General features: G+C 43.2%; 1 protein-coding gene across 2 annotated transcripts in view; it reads right to left on the bottom strand.

Annotated features, from left to right (window-relative positions):
- DSCAML1 (DS cell adhesion molecule like 1) overlaps positions 1 to 22,179 on the bottom strand; it is a 519,485-nt gene that overhangs the window by 112,605 nt on the left and 384,701 nt on the right. The window contains exons 5-8 of one of the 2 annotated variants that reach the window (XM_072610971.1): positions 14,092 to 14,370; positions 8,534 to 8,809; positions 6,907 to 7,203; positions 2,115 to 2,387 (exon numbers count right to left, since the gene is read on the bottom strand). In XM_072610971.1, coding sequence (XP_072467072.1) covers positions 2,115 to 2,387; positions 6,907 to 7,203; positions 8,534 to 8,809; positions 14,092 to 14,370 — 1,125 coding nt within the window. Of the gene's footprint in view, positions 1 to 2,114; positions 2,388 to 6,906; positions 7,204 to 8,533; positions 8,810 to 14,091; positions 14,371 to 22,179 lie in introns of those variants that run through there. The other variant, XM_072610972.1, reaches the window with a different exon arrangement.

Below are 22,179 nucleotides of genomic sequence, written 5' to 3'. Positions count from 1 at the left end.
ATATATATACAGACTAAATATTAGATTCTTAAATGGTTTCTCTGCCTCCTGTCCTCTACCCCAATCCTTCCTGCATACAGTTACCAGATTAATCTTCCTTAAAGGATAATTTTTATAATTTTACTCCTCTGCTCAGAAACCTTCAATGGCTCCCCATTACTTAAAATGATACTGTTCAAACTTCTTAGCTGGATATTTGAGACCCTCCACAATTTGGACCTAATCTACCTTTCCAATTTCAAAAGACCGGCTGACTCATCTACCATATTCTAATTAATCAATTGATTAATGATTAATTGATTAATCAATCTTCCAGAAATATCATCCACTTTCCCACTTCAGTGTCTTTGCTCACACTCTGCTTCCAGCCTAGAATATCTTCCATACCATCCTCTTCCTTTATTCAAATGTCCATCATTCAAAGCCCATCTCAAGTTTTACCTCCTCCGTGAAGCTTTCTCCAACTTTCCCAAACCACAGAGATTCCCCCATTCTCTGAACTCCTAGAGCGTTCTACCAGTCATTGGGCTCTTCTTGTACCTTGTCGTGTAGAGTTATTAAACTTTCCATATGTTTATCTTATCAGCTGGACTATAAGACCCTTTATGCCAAAGACTTGTCTTGTTCTATGTCTGAGTTGCCCTGCAGTGCCTAACATAAGGCAGGTAGTTGTTATGCAGTGCATACTTCTTAAATTAATCACAGGTACTTAATCACTACTTTTTGAGTGAAACCATAACATTTTCAATTTTACCTGTCACCTAAAACCTTTGAAATTCATGTTATCTGTAGGTGTTATTTATTCCTATGCCTGCAGGTTCCACAGATATCCACTTTCTCTTTTCACCCTAAATTGTGTTCATTAGAGTTTTTATCCCCCTACAACTGTTTGTAGATGACAAAGGTCCCAGGAGATGACATGAATGACTAACTCTGTATGGAGGCTTTTTTTCAGTTGCCTGTGAATAAGCAGAGCTTTCCAGAGTATGTGTCTGTAAAACTCCCCCAAATCAGGAGTTAGGCCTATGCAGTTTTTTATGGACAGTATTCAATACAACGAGAATCTCAGATTTCATTTGTATGGTGATTCTAGGCAGCTAAGTAGCACAGTGGATTGAGTGCTGGGCCTGGAGTCAGGAGTTCAAAGCTAGTTTCAGACACATTAACTGTGTGTCCCTGGACAAGTCACTTAACCTCTGTCTGCCTCAGTTTCCCCATCTCTAAAATGAGGATCGTAATAGCACCTGCCTCCCAGGGTTGTGGGTTGTTGTGAGGATTAAATGAGATAACATTTATAATGCATCTTGAAATTTTAAGGCGCTATATAAATGCTAGCTATTTACTAATGTCAACTGAAACCTCTATAACTTAATATATGGTCCTTGCATTAGTTGCAGCTCCACAAAATCATCTTCATTTTGCCACCAACCAGGTGATGAGCCAAAAGCTCTTAAACAGGTCTCTAGATAATACGAATGCAGTCTGTTACCAGGCCTGTACTTTTAATCTATGGTAGAACTGACCAGGGATTATACTCCATCTGTATAGCTTTCAAGAACCCAGAGTCACTTCCACAATACTAATAAAGACAGTAATTCTTTATTAGAGGACAGTGCAGTATCAGGTATGATGTGTTTGGGGCTTGGCCAAAGGTTAGGAACCAGCTACTGGAAGGTTTTAGTAGACTCTCACCTCATGTAGTTTAATAAGGGAAAACAGAGAGGTTCTAACTCTCCTCTCCTAACCCTAGGACTTACTAGAGTTACCTCCTCTTCAGAAGGGTACAGAATCCTGGATCTACTCTGTACAGATCTTGCATGCATCTAGTCCTTTTATGTGCTATCTCCCCCATTAGACAACGAACTCCTCAAAGGTAGGAACTGTTTTCCCCTTTCTTTGTATCCCCAGAGCTCTGCTCTTAATAAATGCTTATTGATTAGGGCTGATTGATTTAGTGGTAGTATGGGGAGGGGATACAAAGTTTAGATAAAGCAGGGTCCCTGCCATCAGGGAGCTTACACTCTAGTAGGGGAACAAGGTACACATGAAGCCAACTCTAAGACATAATCGTATCTGATAGGTCCCTTTAAGATGTATTTCCTTGTCATACTTACCTTTCACTGCAACATGGACACTCTGGCTGATGGACAGCTGAGGCTGGATAAGAACGCTGCAGAGGTATTCTCCTTCATCCATGCCCTTCTGGACGTCCATCAGTTTGAGTGTTCCATTCTCAAATACCACCTGGCGGTGATTGTCAGGCAGCAGCAAGGTGTCTTTGTACCACTTGATGGAGTAGTAGGGGTAGCCGATGACCCTGCAGTTGATAAGTGTGTCCCGCCCTGCCACTGCTGTGATGTTCTTCATTGCTCGGATACTTGGGGGTCCTAAGCAGGGGTTGGGAGAGGGAAACAAGGGGCAGAGTTAGCCACAGAGAGCTCGGGATCTCCTTGGAATTCTGTTCTCAGGTCACTTAGCATATAGGTAAGATAACTTCGGAGCACAAGGATTAGATCTGGTGACAGAAGAGTTAGATAAGAAGACCTCTGACCTGAGGTGATTGAGATAATGGATTTGGGGCACCCCTCTAACCTCCCAAAGAAGCCTCTCAACTTACATTGTTCACTCTGTGAAGCCTAGAAGCCACCCTTTAATAAGATGAGAATCTACTGGCCCACCTGGGGAACAAAGGGATGGGAAATGCCTGCATGTACTCCTTCCCCTGGGGACTGCTAGTTGTGGATTTGCCTCTAAGTAGACAACGAGATTTTTCTGTTTTAATGTAAATGTGAAGTCTCAAGTACTTTAAATTTTTAGGTGAGGACTAAAATGAGGTCTTGCCTAGTAGTTGGCGATTGTCTTTTCATATACGAACATAGATTGGGAATCCCTAAATTGGCACATTGGGGTTCAAATCCCAGCTCTGTCAGCAACTGGCTGTGTGACCTCAGGTAAGTCATTCCACTCGGTTTCGTCAGTTTCCTCTTCTGTACAACGGAGAGTTTTGATAGGATAACCTCAAATGTCCAGCCCTAACCTTCAAGGATTTCTTGTTCTTAAGGGAGTGATTTCAGTCATGCCTGGCTCTTTGTGACCCCATTTTGGGCATTTTCCTGGCAAAAATACTGGAGTGGCTTACCATTTCCTTCTCCAGCTCATTTGTACAGTGAGGAGAGGATGCTTGGGAGTGGAGTAAAAAATGTTCAAAAAGTATTTTTAACAAAATTACCTGTGTAGGCAGGGGTGTGGAGAGAGAAGGAGTACAGAATTTGGTGATGTGAAACAAAGAAAGGGATTCAGTTCTACTGCAGAGCCTATTACCTGGGTAGAGAATAGAGAACAGGATTCCCATGACCAGAGTCAAGGAAATAATTCAAATAATAAAAACAGGAGCTGGAGTCCATAGAGGACTCCTTGGCCATCTCCAGAGATCCAAAGAGAGGGCTAAAAGGTAGTAGCTTAGCCCATAATTGGAAGACAGAAAGAGGATGGACCAATCTGCAAAAGTCAGGAGACATACATTCACAGAAGGTCAAAGGATTTAGAGCTGGAAAGAAACTTTCTCTCTCTGAGCTTTAGTTTCCTCTTCTATAAAATGAGGATAATACCACTTATGGTACTACTTACTTCACAAGGTACTTAATAAACCTTAAAAATTATATAAATATGAACTATTGTTATTTTAAATAATAACGACATGAATAACTGTAATCCTAAGAACTAAGGTCTTAATGAGGGTAAATGTTCATAAATGGGAGTGATGACAGTAATACCTGAAAGGGATTATTTTGTGTTATAAACCTTAAAATACCACCTAAGTATGAGCTGTTATTGTTCAAAATAATAATATTAAGTACTAAGAATAACTCTAATTCCAAGAGGCAAGACCTTGAGACTTACATGGGAGGGATGACAGCAGCACCTGGAAAGGATTATTTTGTGTTATAAACCTGAGTCAAGAAAAATGAGTCATTTGAGTCTCAATGTGTGATTGATCTCCATTATACATATCTGGCTTCTTGAACTTCCTTCACAGCGGAGGAAATGCTAGGTGGATAACTGGACTGCTGATGGGACTAGGGATCGCCAAAGCACATAGTTGCCCAGGGTATAATGTGCAGGGAGACACAGTGAGGGACACTTATTTTTTATAAATGCACATGTTTTTATACTTACATATCAATCATTCAATGGCCCCATGATGTCATTAATGTGGGCATTCCTCTCACTGGTGCAAATCACTGCCCATTCATGCCTTCTCATCCTGCGAGATGCCTGTTTGTGTTTTCCTTGGACTTCTCTACTCAACAAGCTGTTGGCCCGGCTTGAGGCTTTTTGACATTCTCTGAGCACTCAGGCCATCTGTCCACCTATTAGCCTTCCATCTCCTATATGACTAGCCCACCTCCTTTTCTGGAAATGCATCTCCTCTAGACATCTAATCCAACTAACTTTACATATGAGGAAACTGAGGTCTAAAGAGGTTAAATGATCTGCCCAAAGTACTACGGACAAGGAAAGATCAGGGGTGAGATTTGAACCCATGTTCTGTGACTCCAGAGCAAGTGCTTATTCCATAGTGTCAAGCTGCCTCCTAATATCCCTTATGTATTGATTAACATTGAAATATGTTGTGTTGTTCAACACTGATTTTAATGTTAAAGGAAGCATAGGTATGCTTATTAAAACTGTTTGACACTGTCATGCCTTATAGTGGTGTCAGATTCAAGTAGAACTGAACCCTGGGAAATGTCTATTGATTTAGAAAGTCACAAATTAACATTATCTATGTTGTATGCTATTTTGTATTATTTGGTGAAACATTTCCCGATTACATTTTAATGTGGTTCTAACCACACACAGGAGTTTTTCAGGTTGTCTGCTGAACCTGAGCTTGACACCTCCACTCTAGAGGTTCCTTTTTTGAGATAATATTTTAATGACTGAATTACTAAAAATAGTCATTTACTTGAATAATCCATGATGATTCAAAAAAATATTATAACCATCTACATGTGAGCTGCTAAATGGATGAAAAATGTTTACTATGCAAACTATGGCATGGAGATGGAAGGCTTTTTCACTGAGTTGGGTCATCACTACCTTTGCTTAGGACAGGGACAGCAGCTGGAAAATGAGATGGACCCAGAATTGAAGAAGAAGAGAGAAGGCTGGATGGAACTGGGGAAACTGCCAACGGGCTTTAAAAAATCTGAAGCTCCAATTTGACATAAAAATCTCATCTTTTTAAAAAAACACAGGCCTTCTGCTAGTCGTGTGGCACAGTTGCAAATCTTAGAGCACTATAGTCTCTCACAAAAAAAAGGAAGAAAGAGGGGGGTGACTTATGGGGCAAAGGAGAGATCCACACATTTTTTTTTAATACCGGAAAATGATTCTATCCAGGAGATGGAGGAATCTATTTTGTGAGGTCAAATCTTATGTGTCCAAATTAAGGCCCAAAGATTCTGGTGTACAGTGACAGGGAACATAATTTCAATCTTTGCCTAACATTTATAAATTCCTTTTTGCAGTGAAAAGTATATATGGGGTTATAGTGGACTGGGTGGGGAACAAGAGCACTACCAGAGAGGACAAGACAGGAGGAGGAGGCCAAGACCCAGGTGTACCATCCTTGATTGTGAAACTTCTTCTTTTGGGTGATGGCCATGAAAACTCAGCTAGAGGATGACCAAGGATGAGCTGTATTACATTATGATGATCCTCTTTCCTAATATTCTACAGAAATATGCATGTCTCCCAGAGGAAAGCAGGTAATTAAGATCTGCTTTACTTTCCTTCTCACTGAATAAAGGAGAGTCATGCTTTGTGTTGTGGCCTTGTGGTAATCATGGCCACAACCACCAGCTAAGTGTAGCTCAGAGATGGGTAGGATGGTGATAGGGTGAAGCATAGACCATAGGCATGGCAGATGCCTTAGAGAAGGAATCCTGTCCTCTCACTTAACTCAGGAGGACCCTGAGGGTAAAACAAGAGAAGTGACTTGTCTAAGGTCATACAGCTATCAATTATTAGGGTTGTAATTTCAACCCATTTCTTTTGACTCCAGATCCAGTACTCCCTGCCCCTCCCCCCCCAAACCATGACAAAGGTACTGCTGCCTCCATATCTTTGAGGAGTTAGCCAGTAAAGATTGAATGAGGAAGATGGTAGAAAAGAAAGAAAAGCCACAAGGGAAAGGGCTGGGGTGTGACTACCCAACTACAACCCTACCTTCCAGACCTGGAATTGGAGACCCCTTTTGATACCTTCTTAGCTCACAGTTCTATGATTTGTCCTTCACCTTAGTCTCATCTCTTCTCACTGGTAGTCCAGAGTGTAAGCCCTGACTGGGGTCTTTCCCAACTGTGGTGTTCAGGTCACACCACACTTCCCAAATGGTGGGTTAGGAGGAAACAGGACTTGTGGAAGATAACTTTCTCAGGTCTCTGACCCCACAGCTCAACTCTCTAATCCCTAGTGACACTCTCTGCCTTCCTAGTCTTTGTAGGCTCTGCATGCAGGGACAAGGCGGGCAGTATGCTTCCTGATTCTATGGCATGCCCAAGCCTTGAAGTGACTGGATAGAAGAGAGAGAGAGGAAGGATTAAGGAGGTAGGAGGCAGGGGGAGGGAGAGGACTAAGGTAGAAGAGGATGGGGAATAAGCTACATCACTTGCACACACAAATAAGAATGGTAGAATAAGGGTGGGGTGTAGTTAAGAGAGGAGGGAGAGAGGATGAGAGAGACAGGGAGAGTGGGGGTGGGGAGAGAGTGAGATCCTCCACCCAAATCAAAAGCATAATTAACAATAATAATCAATAATAACCACAATGATAATGGTGAGCATAAAGATGACAAAGGAAAATAATAGCCTATTCTGATATTTAAATGTAGACAGGCACCTCTTACGTTTATTCGCGCTTGGTATTCAGCATTGCCCACTGAGTTCCGTGCAGCGCATCGGTAGACACCCCCATCACGGATCTGGGGGGCTGTGACATTCATGTGGCTGATGGTCGTGCCGTCTGACATGGTGTACTGGTTGGTGCGGTGCCCGCCGTCCCGCTGGATCGGCTCATCATCCAGGGCCCAGGTGACGGTGGGAGGTGGGGCGCCTTTAGCTGCGCACATCAGTGAGAACTGCTCCCCAGGGTTTACCACCTTCTCGCTGAAGGAGGAGATGATGCGGGGTGTCCCATCTGGGAAGGGGCAGGAGGAAACCAACCTTGGCATCACCACATAACACAGAGTGGGTCCCTTGGGCCTTTCCCCCACCCCAGCGGAAAGGAAAGAGGTGGATGGAGACCCAGGTTGGTTAGTGACTCACAATGTCTCTGCTCGAATTAACCAACCCACCATAAGCATCGGCCAGGTTGATCTTTGTTGATGTCCTTGTAACAGAAAGAGCCTGGGCCTGAGACACAAAAGGTCTGGGTTCTAACCCTAGCTCTGATACTTTGTGATTTTAGGCAAATCACTTAGTCCCTCTTTGCCTCAGTTTCCTTATCTGTAAAGTGGAGATAATGACGCTTGTCCTGTCTACCACACCAGGTGACTGTGAGGACCAAACAGATGTAAAATGAGGTGTAGTGAAAAGAATGTTGGATTTGGAATCAGAAAACTTGAGCTTGGATCCAGGTGCCATCATCAACTAGCTAATTGACCCTGGGCAAGTCACTTCACTTTTCTGAGGCTCAGTTTCCTAAAACGGGGATGACAGTTGAAATGAACTACTTTGTAGGATTGCGAGATACAGGAAGAGGAGAAATTATTAATTTGCAAATTTAAAACAGCTATTCAGGAGTAAATGATTATTAATTATTTTTACCACAGTTGCATACCACACATTTTGGGTTCATCTCCAGATGTTGATCTGAGCCAGGGCCAGACTCCCCAAGCTATGCCCCATTCACCTGAGGCTACTTAGTCCTGTTATTTAAATGAGATAAAGTATACAAGACTCCTTCTGGGAAGCGCTGTAATACAAATGCTCTGCACTGTCTCAGCGTCCTAACTCCAGCGGAGGTCACTGACTAACCCTGAGGGAGCTAAAGCCTCTGGCTAGACTCTAGCTATTCCGCATGTCCAGAGCAGATCTGGCCCTCTGCCAAACTGGGAAGTGGGCACATCAGGTATCCTCCCATTGCCCTTTTCACAACACTCTCCTTCCTCCTGATGTTTCCCCTGCCCCACTCTTCCCCGCCCCCATCTTGTGTCCTTCCTTCGCAGCTAGCTGTCATCTAATCCTCCCTGAGGTGGAAGCAGATAAAAGCTTCAAGAATGATTGATCCCAAGAAACCAGGAGGGACTAGTTTTATTTCAACAGGGATTCTGGAAGATAAAAAGTCTTTCGAACCCCAAGGAATGAATCCCTGTAATGGTGGAATTTCAGGCACTGTGACAGGTGGTGGGTGAGGCTGTCTTGGCTAGGGGCGGTCTGTGGTTGGAGGGCTTGCCCCAGGGAGGGGCTGAGGTGTGGAGGTGATTCCCTGACTGCTCTCTCAGCCCCTTCCCTTGTACTCTGCTCACCCTCCAGAACAATGATGGCGAAGTCCTGGGCCGTCTGGGATTTGCGAGTGGCGAAGCATTGGTAAGCCCCGGAGTGGCTTTTCTGGGCGGAGGTGATGAGCAGGGTCTCGTTGCTGAGCCCGCGGATAGAGATGGTCTCATCCGGCACCACCAGCTCTGTGTTGCGGTACCAGCGGATGGTGAGCTCCGGGGGGCCAGTCAGGGCACAGGACAGGATGACGGTGCTGCCGATGCCTGTCTTCAGCTGCTTTGGCGTCAGGGTCACATGGAGGGGGTCTGGGCCGGGGTGGGCCAAGGAGGGAGGAGGGAGAAAGAGAAGAAAAAAAGGCTTACTGCTGGTGGTGTAGGGGAAACAGCATGGCCTTGGGAGTTAGGAGACCTGGGTTTGAGTTCGAGCTTTGCCACTGTCTGGCTGTGTGACCTTGGATAAGTCACTTAAAGTCAGAATGGTGACTTTGGGTCAGGAGAGATCTGGATTCAAATTCTTCCTCTGACACCAATTGGAAGATCACTGACCCTCTCTGTGCCTCAGTTTCTTTGTCTGTAAAATGGGGGGCCAGATTATGTGATCTCTAAGGTTCCCTCCTGCTCTGCTATGCTGTGAACGTATGATACATATGCTCCTTTTTTTTTTTTCGAAGCAGAGGTTCAGTCCTCTCCAGCTAACTGAGGAGGGAGTGCTTTGAACGTTCACAGAGATAATTCCTTTAACTTTCATACCATTTGTGCTATGTAAATAAGTTGGAATCACCTCCAGCAATGAAGCTGGACACATTCTAAGGAGGCTGGACCAAGGCAGAGTGACCGTGGCCTTGATCTCCTCTTTCTCCTCCTCCTCCTCCCCATTCCGGTGCTACTATCTATTCAGGGTTCTTTTCTTGCTATTTCTCTAGGGGTCCACCTGTGCTGGGGTCCTGTACTACAGAGAATATACATCTATGGAGGCCCCCATGTAGCAGCTCACAGTGGAAGGAGGTGGTGTGGCTACCTGGGGGAATGGGAGAGAGCTCAGAGTAGGTGTGATTTTCTCAGCCAGTTGTCCTGGCCTGGAGCCTTTGCCCAGCTGCCTGGAAATGTCATTTCACAATGAAGCAGGTGTCAGACTCCTGCCCACCATAGTCCTCTGCCCTGGTTCCTGCTCCCCCAAAAGAACAGTTCCCAAAGCTTTCTTTTCCTCTTTTTAAACTCAGCAAAGAACTGCCAGGGAGGATTAAGCAGACATCGGAGCCAGCTGATATGATGATTGTGTGTGATGGATCTGCTAGAATGCCCTCATTTCATTCCTTCTACCGACAGCCACCTGGGTCAACCCCTTGGCATACATAGCTCCAACTTTAGAGAAGAGCCGTGTGCACTTACATGTTCAGATGTGGTATTTGTAGGTATCCATATATGTGTGTGCATGTATGTACATGTGTGGCTATGAGTATAGTATGTGTCTGGATGTGTCTGCATGTATACATATGTCTGCATGATCTAAGAGAGGCTGCCAAAGAGAGTGACTGATGATCTATTATGTGGAGAGGGTCACTTTAGGAAGCAGGTTGTCCAGGAAACATTTTCTGTTCTGTACCTGTATGCAAATCAATATCTTAGCACATGTGTATATGCATGGAGGAAGTGACATATATTGATGGGCATGTACATATATGTGTATATGTACACATGCTGGTATGTGAGTATATGTGTGTGTACATGTGCCTCGGGCCAGGGTTTAGGACTGAGACAGTTACACACATTCAGGTAAGTTGCTTCTTCCCTCTCCCACTGCCCAAGCCCTTCACCCCTAGCTGGATCCCTTGATTATGAGTCAGTGTTCATGAACTTCATCAATGAACAGAGATGCCCTGGCCTTCTTCCATTTGGGATCATGCACCTAAGAACTTCCTCTCAATTTTGGCAGAAGCTCTGGTGCTGCATTGCTCTACCTGGAGGGTCGGGTCTGAGTGTGTGTGTGTGTGTGTGTGTGTGTGTGTGCACATGTGCATGTGTATACACCTGTGCATGTGAGCTCAGGAAGGAAGGGGCAGCCCAGCTCCATTTAGCCATTAGGAGGTGGTACCCAGCCTTTAATGGAAGGTCTCTGGTGACTGTGTGTCCAGTGATGCTCAGGGGGGAGGAAGCATTAAACCAAACCTAAATCTCACTCTCACTCACAAACCTCAATTCATCTTTCTGCTGCTCGCATGTCTCAGATTTATTTAATACAGCTCAGGTCCCAACAGGAAACACAAGGTACCTTAATATCGAACTTTCAGCATTTCATCCAAAGCATTTACATCACTTACTGTCGTTCTCCACACATGGGGTTGATTTGCTGGGGGCCGCTGTCTGCTCTTCCAACCACACTGTAAATCTTAGCAGAGACAGCTCTGCCACGATAATACCATAGATAATAGTGCACTCTAGCTCCCTGCATGGCCTGAGGAAAGTGAGGGGGAATAGACCCTGGGCTTTTAGGGCTTGATCTCTGGAGAGGCAGATCATTAAAGTAAGCCAAAGAATGGGTACCATCTTTTGGAGGGAAGGGGCCCCAAGAATCTCTGTGCCTTCAGCTATGGTAGGAGGAAAGGAAAGGTGAGAAAAGAGCTTTCTGGGACATTCAGTCTCCTAAAATGGCCCATTCCTTGAATGGGACCCCATTCTTCTGAGAGTTTCCCTTTAACCACCTTTTCAGTTCTGAACATTCAATCTCCTATGTTGCCCTTGGGAAGAACAAATGCACAGGGGATCAGATCATCTCTGCTCCACAACCCTCATGTCCTGGGAAAGTGTGGAGAGGGCAGGTTCCTTCATAGCCCACCAGGTACATGTCCCACTTCCTTTTGTATCATCCTTCCTCATCCCCATAAATTCTGGAAAGCCAAGAATATATAGACTCCCAAGCATAGACAGAAGGAAGGACCTTATATATCCTCCAGCCTGAGCCCCTAGTTTTACCAATAACTAAACTGAAGTTTAGAGACACTAGACTTTTTCAAGGTCGCATAGCTAGTTAATGGCAAATTTCTGATTGTCAATCTAGTACTTTTCTTACTGTACCAAACTATCTCTCATTCAATGTAAAAAGAGATTGAGTCAGATCCTGGTGGTCTGGTAGCCTACTTAGCAATAAGCAGCTTCATTTATGCCCAAGGTGACCACTCTTCTCCTTGATCATAGGTCCATGCATGTACATACATGTGATGACCCATCAACTTATTTTCTTTTACTTTTTTTGAAAAGACTGACCTTCGCATATTCACCAAGGCTGGAAGTGCAGGGGCTATTCACAGACCTCATCCCAACTATTAATTGTCATGGAAACTTTGACCTATATCATTTCTGACTAGGACTAGTTCTCCTATCCTTAGGTAACCTGGTGGCACACGCTTTCCAGGGGTCTCATCATATTGGCTGAAATCACATGTGGACACCCAATCTGCATGGCCCATGGCAGCTCAGAACTCTTGAGCTCGAGAGGTCAGTCAGCCTCAGGTGCGTGATACCCTATCTAGTCAATTTCTTTTTTTACTTAGGAAAGTGATACCAATGTGGATGTTTCCAACACTCCTGATACCCCTCCACTCCTATGTGTGAGATGGATCCTATATTTGCATATTTGTGTGTTGGAACCCCCCTCCTTTTCAAGTCCCAATTTAGAATTCACCTCCTTGTCTTTCCAACCTGCCTCCCCCCCAAACCCCAGTTTGCCTGGACCTCTCCTTGACATATATGACATATATATCCCACTTCCCTTGGTATTATAGGATCAGAAAGAATCAGAAGTGACCTTAGTGGTCATTTGGTCCATTTATGTTTCTCAAACTGTGCTGTAAAGAACCCTGAAACACCTTAAGGGTTGTTTTTAAAATGAACCTTATATTATTTGTTAATAGGCATTGACAATAATAATTTTAAATGTTTTACTACAAGGTTTTTGCCAAAGTTTGTTTCAGCTGGAGGGTCCTAAGTCTTTCCCAACTCTAGTTCATTCACCACTCAGCTGTCAAAGGGATTTTCCTAAAGTACAGGACTGATGATATCACTCCCCTACTCAGTAAACTCCAGGGACTCTCTATCGCTTCCCAGGTGAAATAGATAATCCTCTGTTAGGCATTTAAAACCCTTCCTAACCTGCTTTCCTCCCACCCGTCCAAGCCTTATATACCTTATGCTCCCACCCCTTACATATTCTGTGATCCAGTGACACAGTGGCCTTCTTGTGGCCACCTGCACAACATCCCAATCTCTAGACTTTGGTCGTTTTCACAGGTCATCCTCCATGCCTGGAATGTTCTCCTTCCTGATCTCTGCCTCCGGGCTTCCTCCGAGCCCCAGTTAAAAATTCACCTTCTACAGGAAGCCTTTCCTGATTTCCTTTCATGCTAAAATCTTCCTGTTATGGATTATCTTCAACTTATTCTGTATATAGCCTTCTTTGTACCTAGTTGTTTTCATGTTCCTCACTAGTCAAGTCTGTGAGCTCTTTGAGAGCAAGGGCTATCTTTTGCCATGCTTTGTATCTTCAGTGCTTAGCATAGTGCTGGCACATAGTAGGTGCTTGATAAATTCTTGTGGACTGACTATGGAAACATTTGAGAACCACTGATCAAGTCCAATTTTCTAATTTTACAGATGAGGAAACTGAGAACTAGAAAGATTAAATGACGTGCCAGGCCATACAGGTATTAAATAGATGATCCAGGATATGATTAGAGACCCTCTAATTCCAAATATACTTTTTCTACCATACCACATGGTAATTTGTTTCCATGTATTTCCCCCATTTGATCATAAGCTCCTTGAGAACACAGCCTATGATGGATCTATTTTTGTATCCCCAGCACCCAGCTTGGTACCTTGCTGATAGAAGGCACTTTATAAGTATTTATTGAATGAAGAGTAGATGAATGGATGGATGGATAGATGGATAGATGGAGGAATGAATGAATAAATGGGTAAGGTGCAGTCATTGTACTTTTGTTCTGCCCCACACTGGGAAATGGCAAGGAGGGCCATGATTAGCCCATTAGAACTCTACACACAAACTCCTTCCTTTTTAGCTCCCGAGGTTGCTTGATTCTTTCTTTTATATGAACAGTACATTATTTGCCAGAGGGGAGGGGTTGAGGTGGGGGAGAGAAAAGGGAAGGAGACATTATCTCATATACAAGTGACTTGAATGGGCATTATTATTATTTCCCCTAATGTAGGCCCTATTTACATGGAAAAACAGCATGAACAACTTTGTTAACAGAGGAGGAACAGTCTGAGGAGGCTAGGTTACCTGGTCTAGGAAACAGATATGAAACAGGCAGTTTTTGAGCACCTACTCTAGGCCAGACATGGTGCTAGGTGCTAGAACTTAAAAGATAAAAATGGAAAAGTTTAGCATACTCTGGTTCTCTTTTCTTGGGTGGAAAAACAGGTTATTTTAAAGGTGACTAGAAAAATGCCCTACTAGTAACATAGGGGGACATTATGACCCTCAGCGTTTTTTGGGAAAGAGATCCAGGATGGAGTTCTGAACCTGGGAGCTTATGTAGACCAGGTGTTGGTAACCCGTGTGCACTCACCAATGACTGTTAGGGTGCCTGTAGCTTCAGCTGAGCCGAAGGTATTGGTGACTTCGCAGATGTAGGTGCCACTGTCCTCGGCCCGCAGGTCACTAATGGTCAGCCCTGTGATGCGCTTGGTCCACCGGCTGTCTGTAGGGAGGGGCCGCCCATCCTTGAGCCACCTGATCGCTGGGGCAGGGTAGCCTGAGGCAGTGCAGGGCAACTCCACTGTTTGGCCTGCCCTCACTTCTCTGGAATGGAAGCTGTCGAGGATGGTGGGGGTTGATTCAGCTGGGTCTATAAGGCAAACCAGAATTAGTGATACTAGCTGAGAGTGAGGAAGTAGAGAAGGGGGTGGGACTTAGACCAAGACCCAGAGGCCACATAGTGATCTAAAGGAAAGACTGGAATGTTGTGCAGGTGGCCACAAGAAGGCCAATATGTCCCTGGATCACGGAATACGTAAGGGGGGGGCCTGGCTCTGAACAAATAATAATCATAATAATTCATTTTAGTGTAGTGTCACACCTAGGGAGTCCTGGGGAAAACACCGTGTTATTCCTACCACAACAGATCCACCTCCGGCATGGCCCTTTCCCCTGGTTCAGGCGAAATCTAGAGCCAAAAAGGCCTTGGGTTAGGAGGCAAGATCATTCCAGAGGTAGAGAACTAATAAGGGATTCAGTAAAGTTAAGCTGTTTACATCCTACATGGGAAGATGACACTTGTAACTCCCAAGAACTTTATTTTTGTACGTAGAGAGAGGGGATGGGTGTGAATGGACGATGATGGCATGATATCCAAAAAACTAGAATTAAGGGGTGAGAAAAAAGACAATTCCAGATGGGAGAGCAATTGGAAGTCCAGGACTGAAGAGAGATACACAGAGATGAGAAGACATCTTAGTCTCTTCTTTGCAGAAGTGGAAACAACATATACTATCAGACTTAGTGGATATGTTGTTGTCCAGTTATGTTCAACTCCTTGTAACCCCATTTGGGGTTACCTTAAAAAAGATACTGGAGTCGTTTGCAATTTTCTTTTCCAGCTCATTTTACAGATGAAGAAGCTGAGGCAAACAGGGTTGAGTGACTTGTCCAGAGTCACTCAGGGAGTTAAGTATCTGAGACTAGATTTGAACTCATGAAGATAAGTCATTCTGACTCCAGGGTCAGTTCCCTATCCACTGTACTATCTAGCTGCCCTGCTGATATACTGGTAAGTTTTAGTGAACTGCTTTTTCTACCATTTCTCTTTTTTTATGCTTTTTATAAAGGACAACTCCCTGAGTGGAGAAGGGGAAAGTGAAAGTGATGTAAAGAACAAAATATAACAATGAAAATTTTATAAGGAAAAAGGGACACGCAGAGAAGCGAGATGGTGAGCAGTACTCTAAGGAATCGGGAGCCTTGGCCTCTTTGCTCGGCTTCATCCACTTACTAGCTATGGGAACCTTATTACTTTGTCTCTGAAACAGGATTCATAGGCTTGTGGTGAGGAACAAGGCATTTTAAAATGCTTTGTAAACTTCGATGTTGTTTCTTCTTTGTGGCCACGAGCTCCCAGGTGTTCTCTAGCTTAGTGACCTCCTGGCTGCAGATAAAATGTGTAAGGGATTATTATCACTGTTGTTAGAGACAGGATGAAAGGGCAAGAGAAGGAAAACAAGACAGACAAAGACAGCTAAAGGGAGAAAGAAGGGGAAAGAGGAAAGGAAGTAGGGGTGAGGGTTAGAAAGAACAAGAGAAAAAGGCAGGGGAGGGAAGAGAGGAAGGCAGGGAAAGACTTGGCAGCCCGAGTGATATCACTGGGCTTGGCCCAGTGAATTCATTCCTCCCCAATTACACTGGCCTTGGGCCTGGCTCTTGATGCCAAGGATCCTGACTTGAAACTATTTCTCTGTCCTCCTCCACAGTCTTCTCTACAATTCTTGGATTCTTTTCTTTTGGTTTGTTTGTTTGTTTTGAGTCAATCAGGGTTAAGTGACTGCCCACAGTCACATAGGTAATAAGCGTCTGAGGCCGGTTGGAACTCAGGTCTCCCTGATTCCAGGGCTGGTGCTCTATCCACTGTGCCACCTAGCTGCCCCAGTTCTTGATTCAGGGGCCACAGAAGTCGCTCTCTTATTATCCATCCTCTCTGGAAGCTGCTCAAGAAGAAAGCATCTCTTTTTTCTAGGCCTGTGAATGATGAAGATGATGGGAACTCTCCTTGGTGACTGAGAGGGTGAGAGAAAGAGTTCCTTCCCTTGGGGGATCCAGGAACTGAGGGCATGGGGGTGAGTTGCAGAGCTTTTACACTTGAGGTTCAAACTTCACACATGAAAAGATTAGAATCCAAACAAAATAATATATAACCAAGTACTAGATGAGTGGTATGGATAATATGCCTTTAGATATCACTGGACTTCAATTTCCTCATTGTTAAAAGGAAGATTTTGGACCGGAGGATCTCCGAAGTCTTTCTAGTTTTAAAGATCACAATACTAGGGATTTTGCACTAACAGAACTCCAAGAAGTTCCAGGGCACATAGAAATTTGAATGATGGCATAAGTGAGTGGGATTGCTAAAGTCTGGTTTGGATCTAGACATCCCCAAATGGGGATATTGTTCACCAAATGTCCTAGTGTGGTTATAGTTCTGGCAGAGTTTAAACTGGTTTTAGAAAGTTTTGAAAATATTACTTTTCTCTGAATTTTTTTAACCCCTGCGCATCCCCATAATGAAAGCTAGCATTTATAAAGGGCTTTCAGATTTACAAATGCTCTACATGTGTTATTTCATTTGCAGTTCAATGCAGTTGAAAGACTGATGGATTTGGTGTTAGTGAAGTAGAATTTGAATTCCAGTCTTGTTGCTTATTACTTGTGTGACACTTAGCAAATCTCTTCACCTATCTGATCCTCCATTTCCTCATCTGTAAAATGCGGGGGTTGGACCAGAGGACCTCTAAAGTTTCATTCTAGCTTTCAGATCTATGGTCTTATGAATTCATACAGAGTCTGAGTGATAATTTCATTCTCCAACAGATGGAAGAACCAACAGGGGAAATTCTGTTTCAGATCTCATTCTCACTCTTAAGGAAGAACTGCTTGGTGGGGTGGAAAATGATGGAAACCTGGGGCAGGGAGAGGAAGGGAAGAGATTCTTCCTTTCTAGGGTTTGTGATAGGGAAGGTAAGGAGATGCTTTCATAGTCTGCCATGCACTCTAGGTTTTAGAAAACACATTTAGAAGGGTTCAGAGAAAAGATAGACAGAATCCCATAAACTAAAATGTTACAGGGGAAGAAGTTAGTCCAAGAGGGATGGGAGAGGCTCCAGAATGAAATTTTGAAGACAAAAAAGAGGAACCATTCTGATGAGGAGGAAAAAAAGGATATTTGTCTAAAGAGACTAATCTGGATGCATGGGGTACTCACCAACTAATTTAGATTTTAAAAAGAAATGTATGGAAGATGGAAGCAAGACCACGTAAAAAAGGTTGAATGAGTATGGCACTGATGTGTAAAAATATGTCAGGAATGCTAAAGTGCAGAATAAACTAAGGCTATCCAGAAAAGTTAAGGAATACAAAAAGGGATAATTTATTTACTCTTAGCTACATTAGAAGAAAAAGGAGGATAAAAGAAGGGAAAGACCTTTGTATTAGAAATGGCAGAATAAAAATGACTAACCAGGGGTTGATGCTCTCAGATAAGTAAAGAGAAAATAAGGGAGCCTGCAGGTTTCCTCAATGAATTCAAATTCATCCAACCCAAATGAACCATAGCCTCTGGAATTAAAGAGAGGGCTTGTATAATTAAGGAGGGACCGCCAGTGATGTTTGAAAGATGGAGAAATGGAAAACAGAAATGATACTACAAGATTGGAGAAGGGCAAGTGTTGATCATGGCTTTAAGAAGGCAAGAGAAGAAAGTTTTCAAATTATAGGTTTCTAAGTTTGACTTCAACTCCTGAAAAATTTTTAGAGATGAGCATTATTGAGATGTTTGGTGAACACATAGAAGTGGCATCAGTGGTTACAAAGAACCTTCACAGATTCATCAAGAAGAGGTTATGTTAGACTAACCTCATTTCCTTTTCTGATAGGATTACTAGATTAGTAGATGAGGGGATTCTGAATGTATATCCCACCTGGATTTTAGCAAAGTTTTTTTATGAAGTATTTCATACTATTCCTATGGGGAAGATATGGTGATAGAGACTAGATGATTATACAATTAGATATATTCAGAACAAGTTGGATGGACAACTCAAAGAGTAGTTGAAATGGCTCGACATCAACCTGGCAGGAGGTTTCCAGTGGAGTACCTCAGAGATCTGTGCTTGGTCCTTTGGTGTTTGTATCTTTATAAATGTCTTGGAGAAAGGCGTAGTTCCAGTGCACATCAGGTTTGTAGGTGACACAAAGCTAAGGGATACTTAACACATTGAATGATAGTCAATGGCAAAAAGATTTTGACAGGCTGGAGTACTGAACTGAATCTACTAAAATGAAATTCAAGAGGGATGAATTTAAAGTCTCACACTTGGTGCAAATAATCAACTTCAGTAGTGCAAGATGGGGTAGGGCATGGATCCCAAAATTTTTAATGAACTACAAGCACAATGTAATATGGAGGCAAAAAAGTAAGGTATTCTTGGGTTGTATAAGGAATATATAATTTCTGGGAATAAAGAAATGATAATTCTATTGTAGTCTGCCCTCATCAGACCTCATTTGGAGGATTATGTTCCATTGTGGGATGGTGATAGTGAAGGGCCCTGAGTCCATGTCATGAATATCAGTTGAAAGAACAGAACATGTTTAATCTGGAGAAGAGAAGCCTTAGCAGGGACGTGACAGCTGTGTACAAGTATTTGAAAGGCTGTCCTGTGGAGGATGGATGCCATTTTTGCTTTGTGTGGACCCAGAGAGCAGAACTAGGAATAATGCGTGAAAGAGATGAAAAGGCAAATTTAGGCTTATTATCAGGAAAAACTTTCTAACAGGGGGATCAGTTGTTCAGGATATTGTAGAGGGGGGTTGTGTCTTAGGAAATGGGTGGGACTCAATGAATTCTGAAGTTGCTTTTACCTTTAGTGCTGTGACTGATGAAAAGCAGTGTGGTATGGCATAAAGGATAATAATGGAACTGGAGCCAGGAAGTTCTGAGTTCAAATGTGATAAAAGTTGTCTAAAAGGATAATGAGCTTCCTCAAGAGGTGATCAGCCTCAAAGTTGCATGAGAGTTTTTGGCTGTTTATGTCACTCCTGGGTTCCCCCCTTGGTGGTCTTCAAGAAGAAGCTTGATGAGTCCTTGTTGGGTATGTTATAGTGGGGAGCACTTTTGGGAATTGGTTGGACCAGATGGCCAACTTTCATGTTCTAAGATGTAGGAAATGTAGGATGTTCCCAAGGTTACATGGTTAATAAGTAGCGAGGGGCCTCAGACATCAATCCACATCTTCTTTCCCTCAGTTTAAATATCTCTTCAGTAGATATGGCTTCCACCTGTCATCAAACGCACATGTGTGCTGCTATCTTTTACCTCCATAGTACCATGTGAATCACAGCAACAGCAAGGATCTTCCCACCTCCACCTCCCAACAATGCTATGCTTTGGTTCCAACCATTATGCTTCCTCCCCTCCCAGCACTACACATGCCCATTACTATAGATCTATAGACAGAGGCTGTTGTTCAGTATGTTATAGAGGAGGTCTGTGACTTAGGGAAAAGGTTGGAATCTATGGACTTTTGAGGTCACTTCTACCACTAATACTATAATTAATGAAAGGCAGTATTGTGTAGCATAGAGGATAATGGAATTGGAGTCAGGAAACTCTGGGTTCAAATCCCATCCTAGCCACTTACAAGCTGTATGACTCTGGGCAAGACACTTTATCTTAGTGTTCCTGATATAGTTTCATCATTTATAAAATGAAGGGGTTGAACTGGATGTCAGTTCAGTTCTATTTCTATGGTTCTATGAATCTCATTGCACAGAAGAAGAAATGAAGCTCAAAGAGGCATAGGACTTACCCAATGTCACTTAATTATTAAGTAGTGGCACTGAGACTGTACCCCAGGTGTTGAGTTCCAAACTCAATGTTCTTGTCAGCACAGCTAATCCTCTCCTCCCTTCTAGTACATGTGGGGGCTACTTCTTTGCTTTAACATTAGTGAAACAGAACCAGGAATACAGAAGGTGGGAAATCCACTTAGGTCATCATATGAGGGGACACTGACATGGCTTTCAAAGTGGCAAAGTAATTTACCTATATTACTTCATTTGAACTTCACCTTCCCCAAGGGAGGTACTACAAATATTACTATTGCTGTCTTACAGATGAGGGCACTGAGGTTTACATGAGCTGAATGATTTGACAATGAATAAACTGTTAGTAAGTGTCAGAGGCATTTTAACTCATATCACCTAACTCCAAGCCCAGAATCCCAGACACTACCATGCTGTCTGTCTACTCCCAAATCAAAAGATGTAGGGGAAAATCTGAGCAGTTGCTCTCTTCCTCTATCAGGGAATATAACACAGAACGGACTGCATTAATTTGCCCTTGTTCATAGAATTCTTCATGGAATAACCTGGCTCTGGGGGTTATAAACTGTGACTAATGGGCATGCCACTTCAACTCTCTGTTCTTCAATTCTCATCTGTAAAATGAGCATAAGTATACCTAAATTGCCTATCTTACAGGGCTGTGAGAAAAACACTCTGTGAAACAAAAAATTGTTATATATGTGTGACTTATTCATCTTGGGTATAGGTCTTAACTCCATCATCCTGGGACCTTTCCCAGGCTAGAGATCAGATCTCTATTTTCCTTGGTGTTCTCTCCTCTTCAGCCCAGAGTAGATACCACCTATAATAGGTGTTCCATCAAGGTATTTGGATGGATGGTGGAATGATTTTTCTTTAGAGGGGATGAAATTGCCTAACTTAGAATTTTAGAATGTTAGTACTGGGATAGATCTTAGAGATTGTCCATTGAACACCTTTAATTTACATGTGAGTTAACTGAGGCTCAGAGGGGAGAAGTAGCCCATACAATTTCAGGGTGTTATTGTTTTGTTTGTCCTTTGTTCTCGAAGAGGACCATGACATCAAGATGATGACATGACTTGCACTTGACTTTGATTTGAGTGAGGGAGGGCTGTGCAAGGTCACCAGCCTCACTTTCTTCTCCTGAATCATCTGGGTCCAGTGGCCTGATATTCATCAGGATGACTGGAGATGACCCAGGATGCAATGGGAGCCCCTGGCCCTTTCAGGCTAAGGTCTTATCACACTCTCACTTTAAGTGAGATATACCCACTCAATGAATAGGCTTCTTTAAGTAGTTATTCAAGGGATGATCCCTTTAATCAAAAAAAAAAATCAGGTTGTGTTTGTCTTTCATTCTCAAAGAGGACCATGACATCAAGATGATGACATGATTTGCAGTTGACTGATTTGAGTAAGGGAGGTCTGTGCAAGGTCACCAACCTCACTTTTTTCTCCTGAGCCATGGCATGTATTAATGATGAGCTAAATAATTGACTTTTCCAATTCATTCATTCATTCATTTATTCATTCACTGGGAGAGGTAAGGGGAATTCAGAAACAAGTTTCAGGTTCCCAGTATTTTAAGAGATAGCCACCAATTCCCTGGCTCTGGGGACCCCAGAGCCTGCCCACTGGGCACTTAGAAGTAAAGCTGAGCTGGGGCAAAAAGAAGTCACAGCACCAAGGCTCCTAGGCTCTTAGATTAAGAAGGAACCTTAGAGATCACCAACCTCCATGCCGCTTTCAGCCAATAAAGCTGAACAGCCCAATCAATCAGCAAACACCAATTAAGCAGTGAGCAGAGAGCCTGGTCTGGAGTCAGGAAGACCTAGGTTCAAATCCCCCCTCAGACACTAGCTGTGTGACCCTAGGTAACCCACCTAACCTTATTTGCCTCAGTTTTCCTATTTTATAAAATGAGGTGGAGAAGATGGCAAATCACTCTAGTATTTTTACCAAGAAAACCCAAAAATGAGTCCCACACAGCACTGAAAACCTCTAAAATGACCTAAAAAAACAATTTCAGGCAGTTAATTATCAGCAGAGTCCTTTCTGTTAT

Source organism: Notamacropus eugenii, chromosome 5, assembly GCF_028372415.1.
Source record: "Notamacropus eugenii isolate mMacEug1 chromosome 5, mMacEug1.pri_v2, whole genome shotgun sequence".
NCBI classification, from domain to species: domain Eukaryota; kingdom Metazoa; phylum Chordata; class Mammalia; order Diprotodontia; family Macropodidae; genus Notamacropus; species Notamacropus eugenii.
The sequence above is the reverse complement of the archived record's forward strand: the minus strand, read 5'-3'. Positions and strand labels throughout refer to the sequence as shown.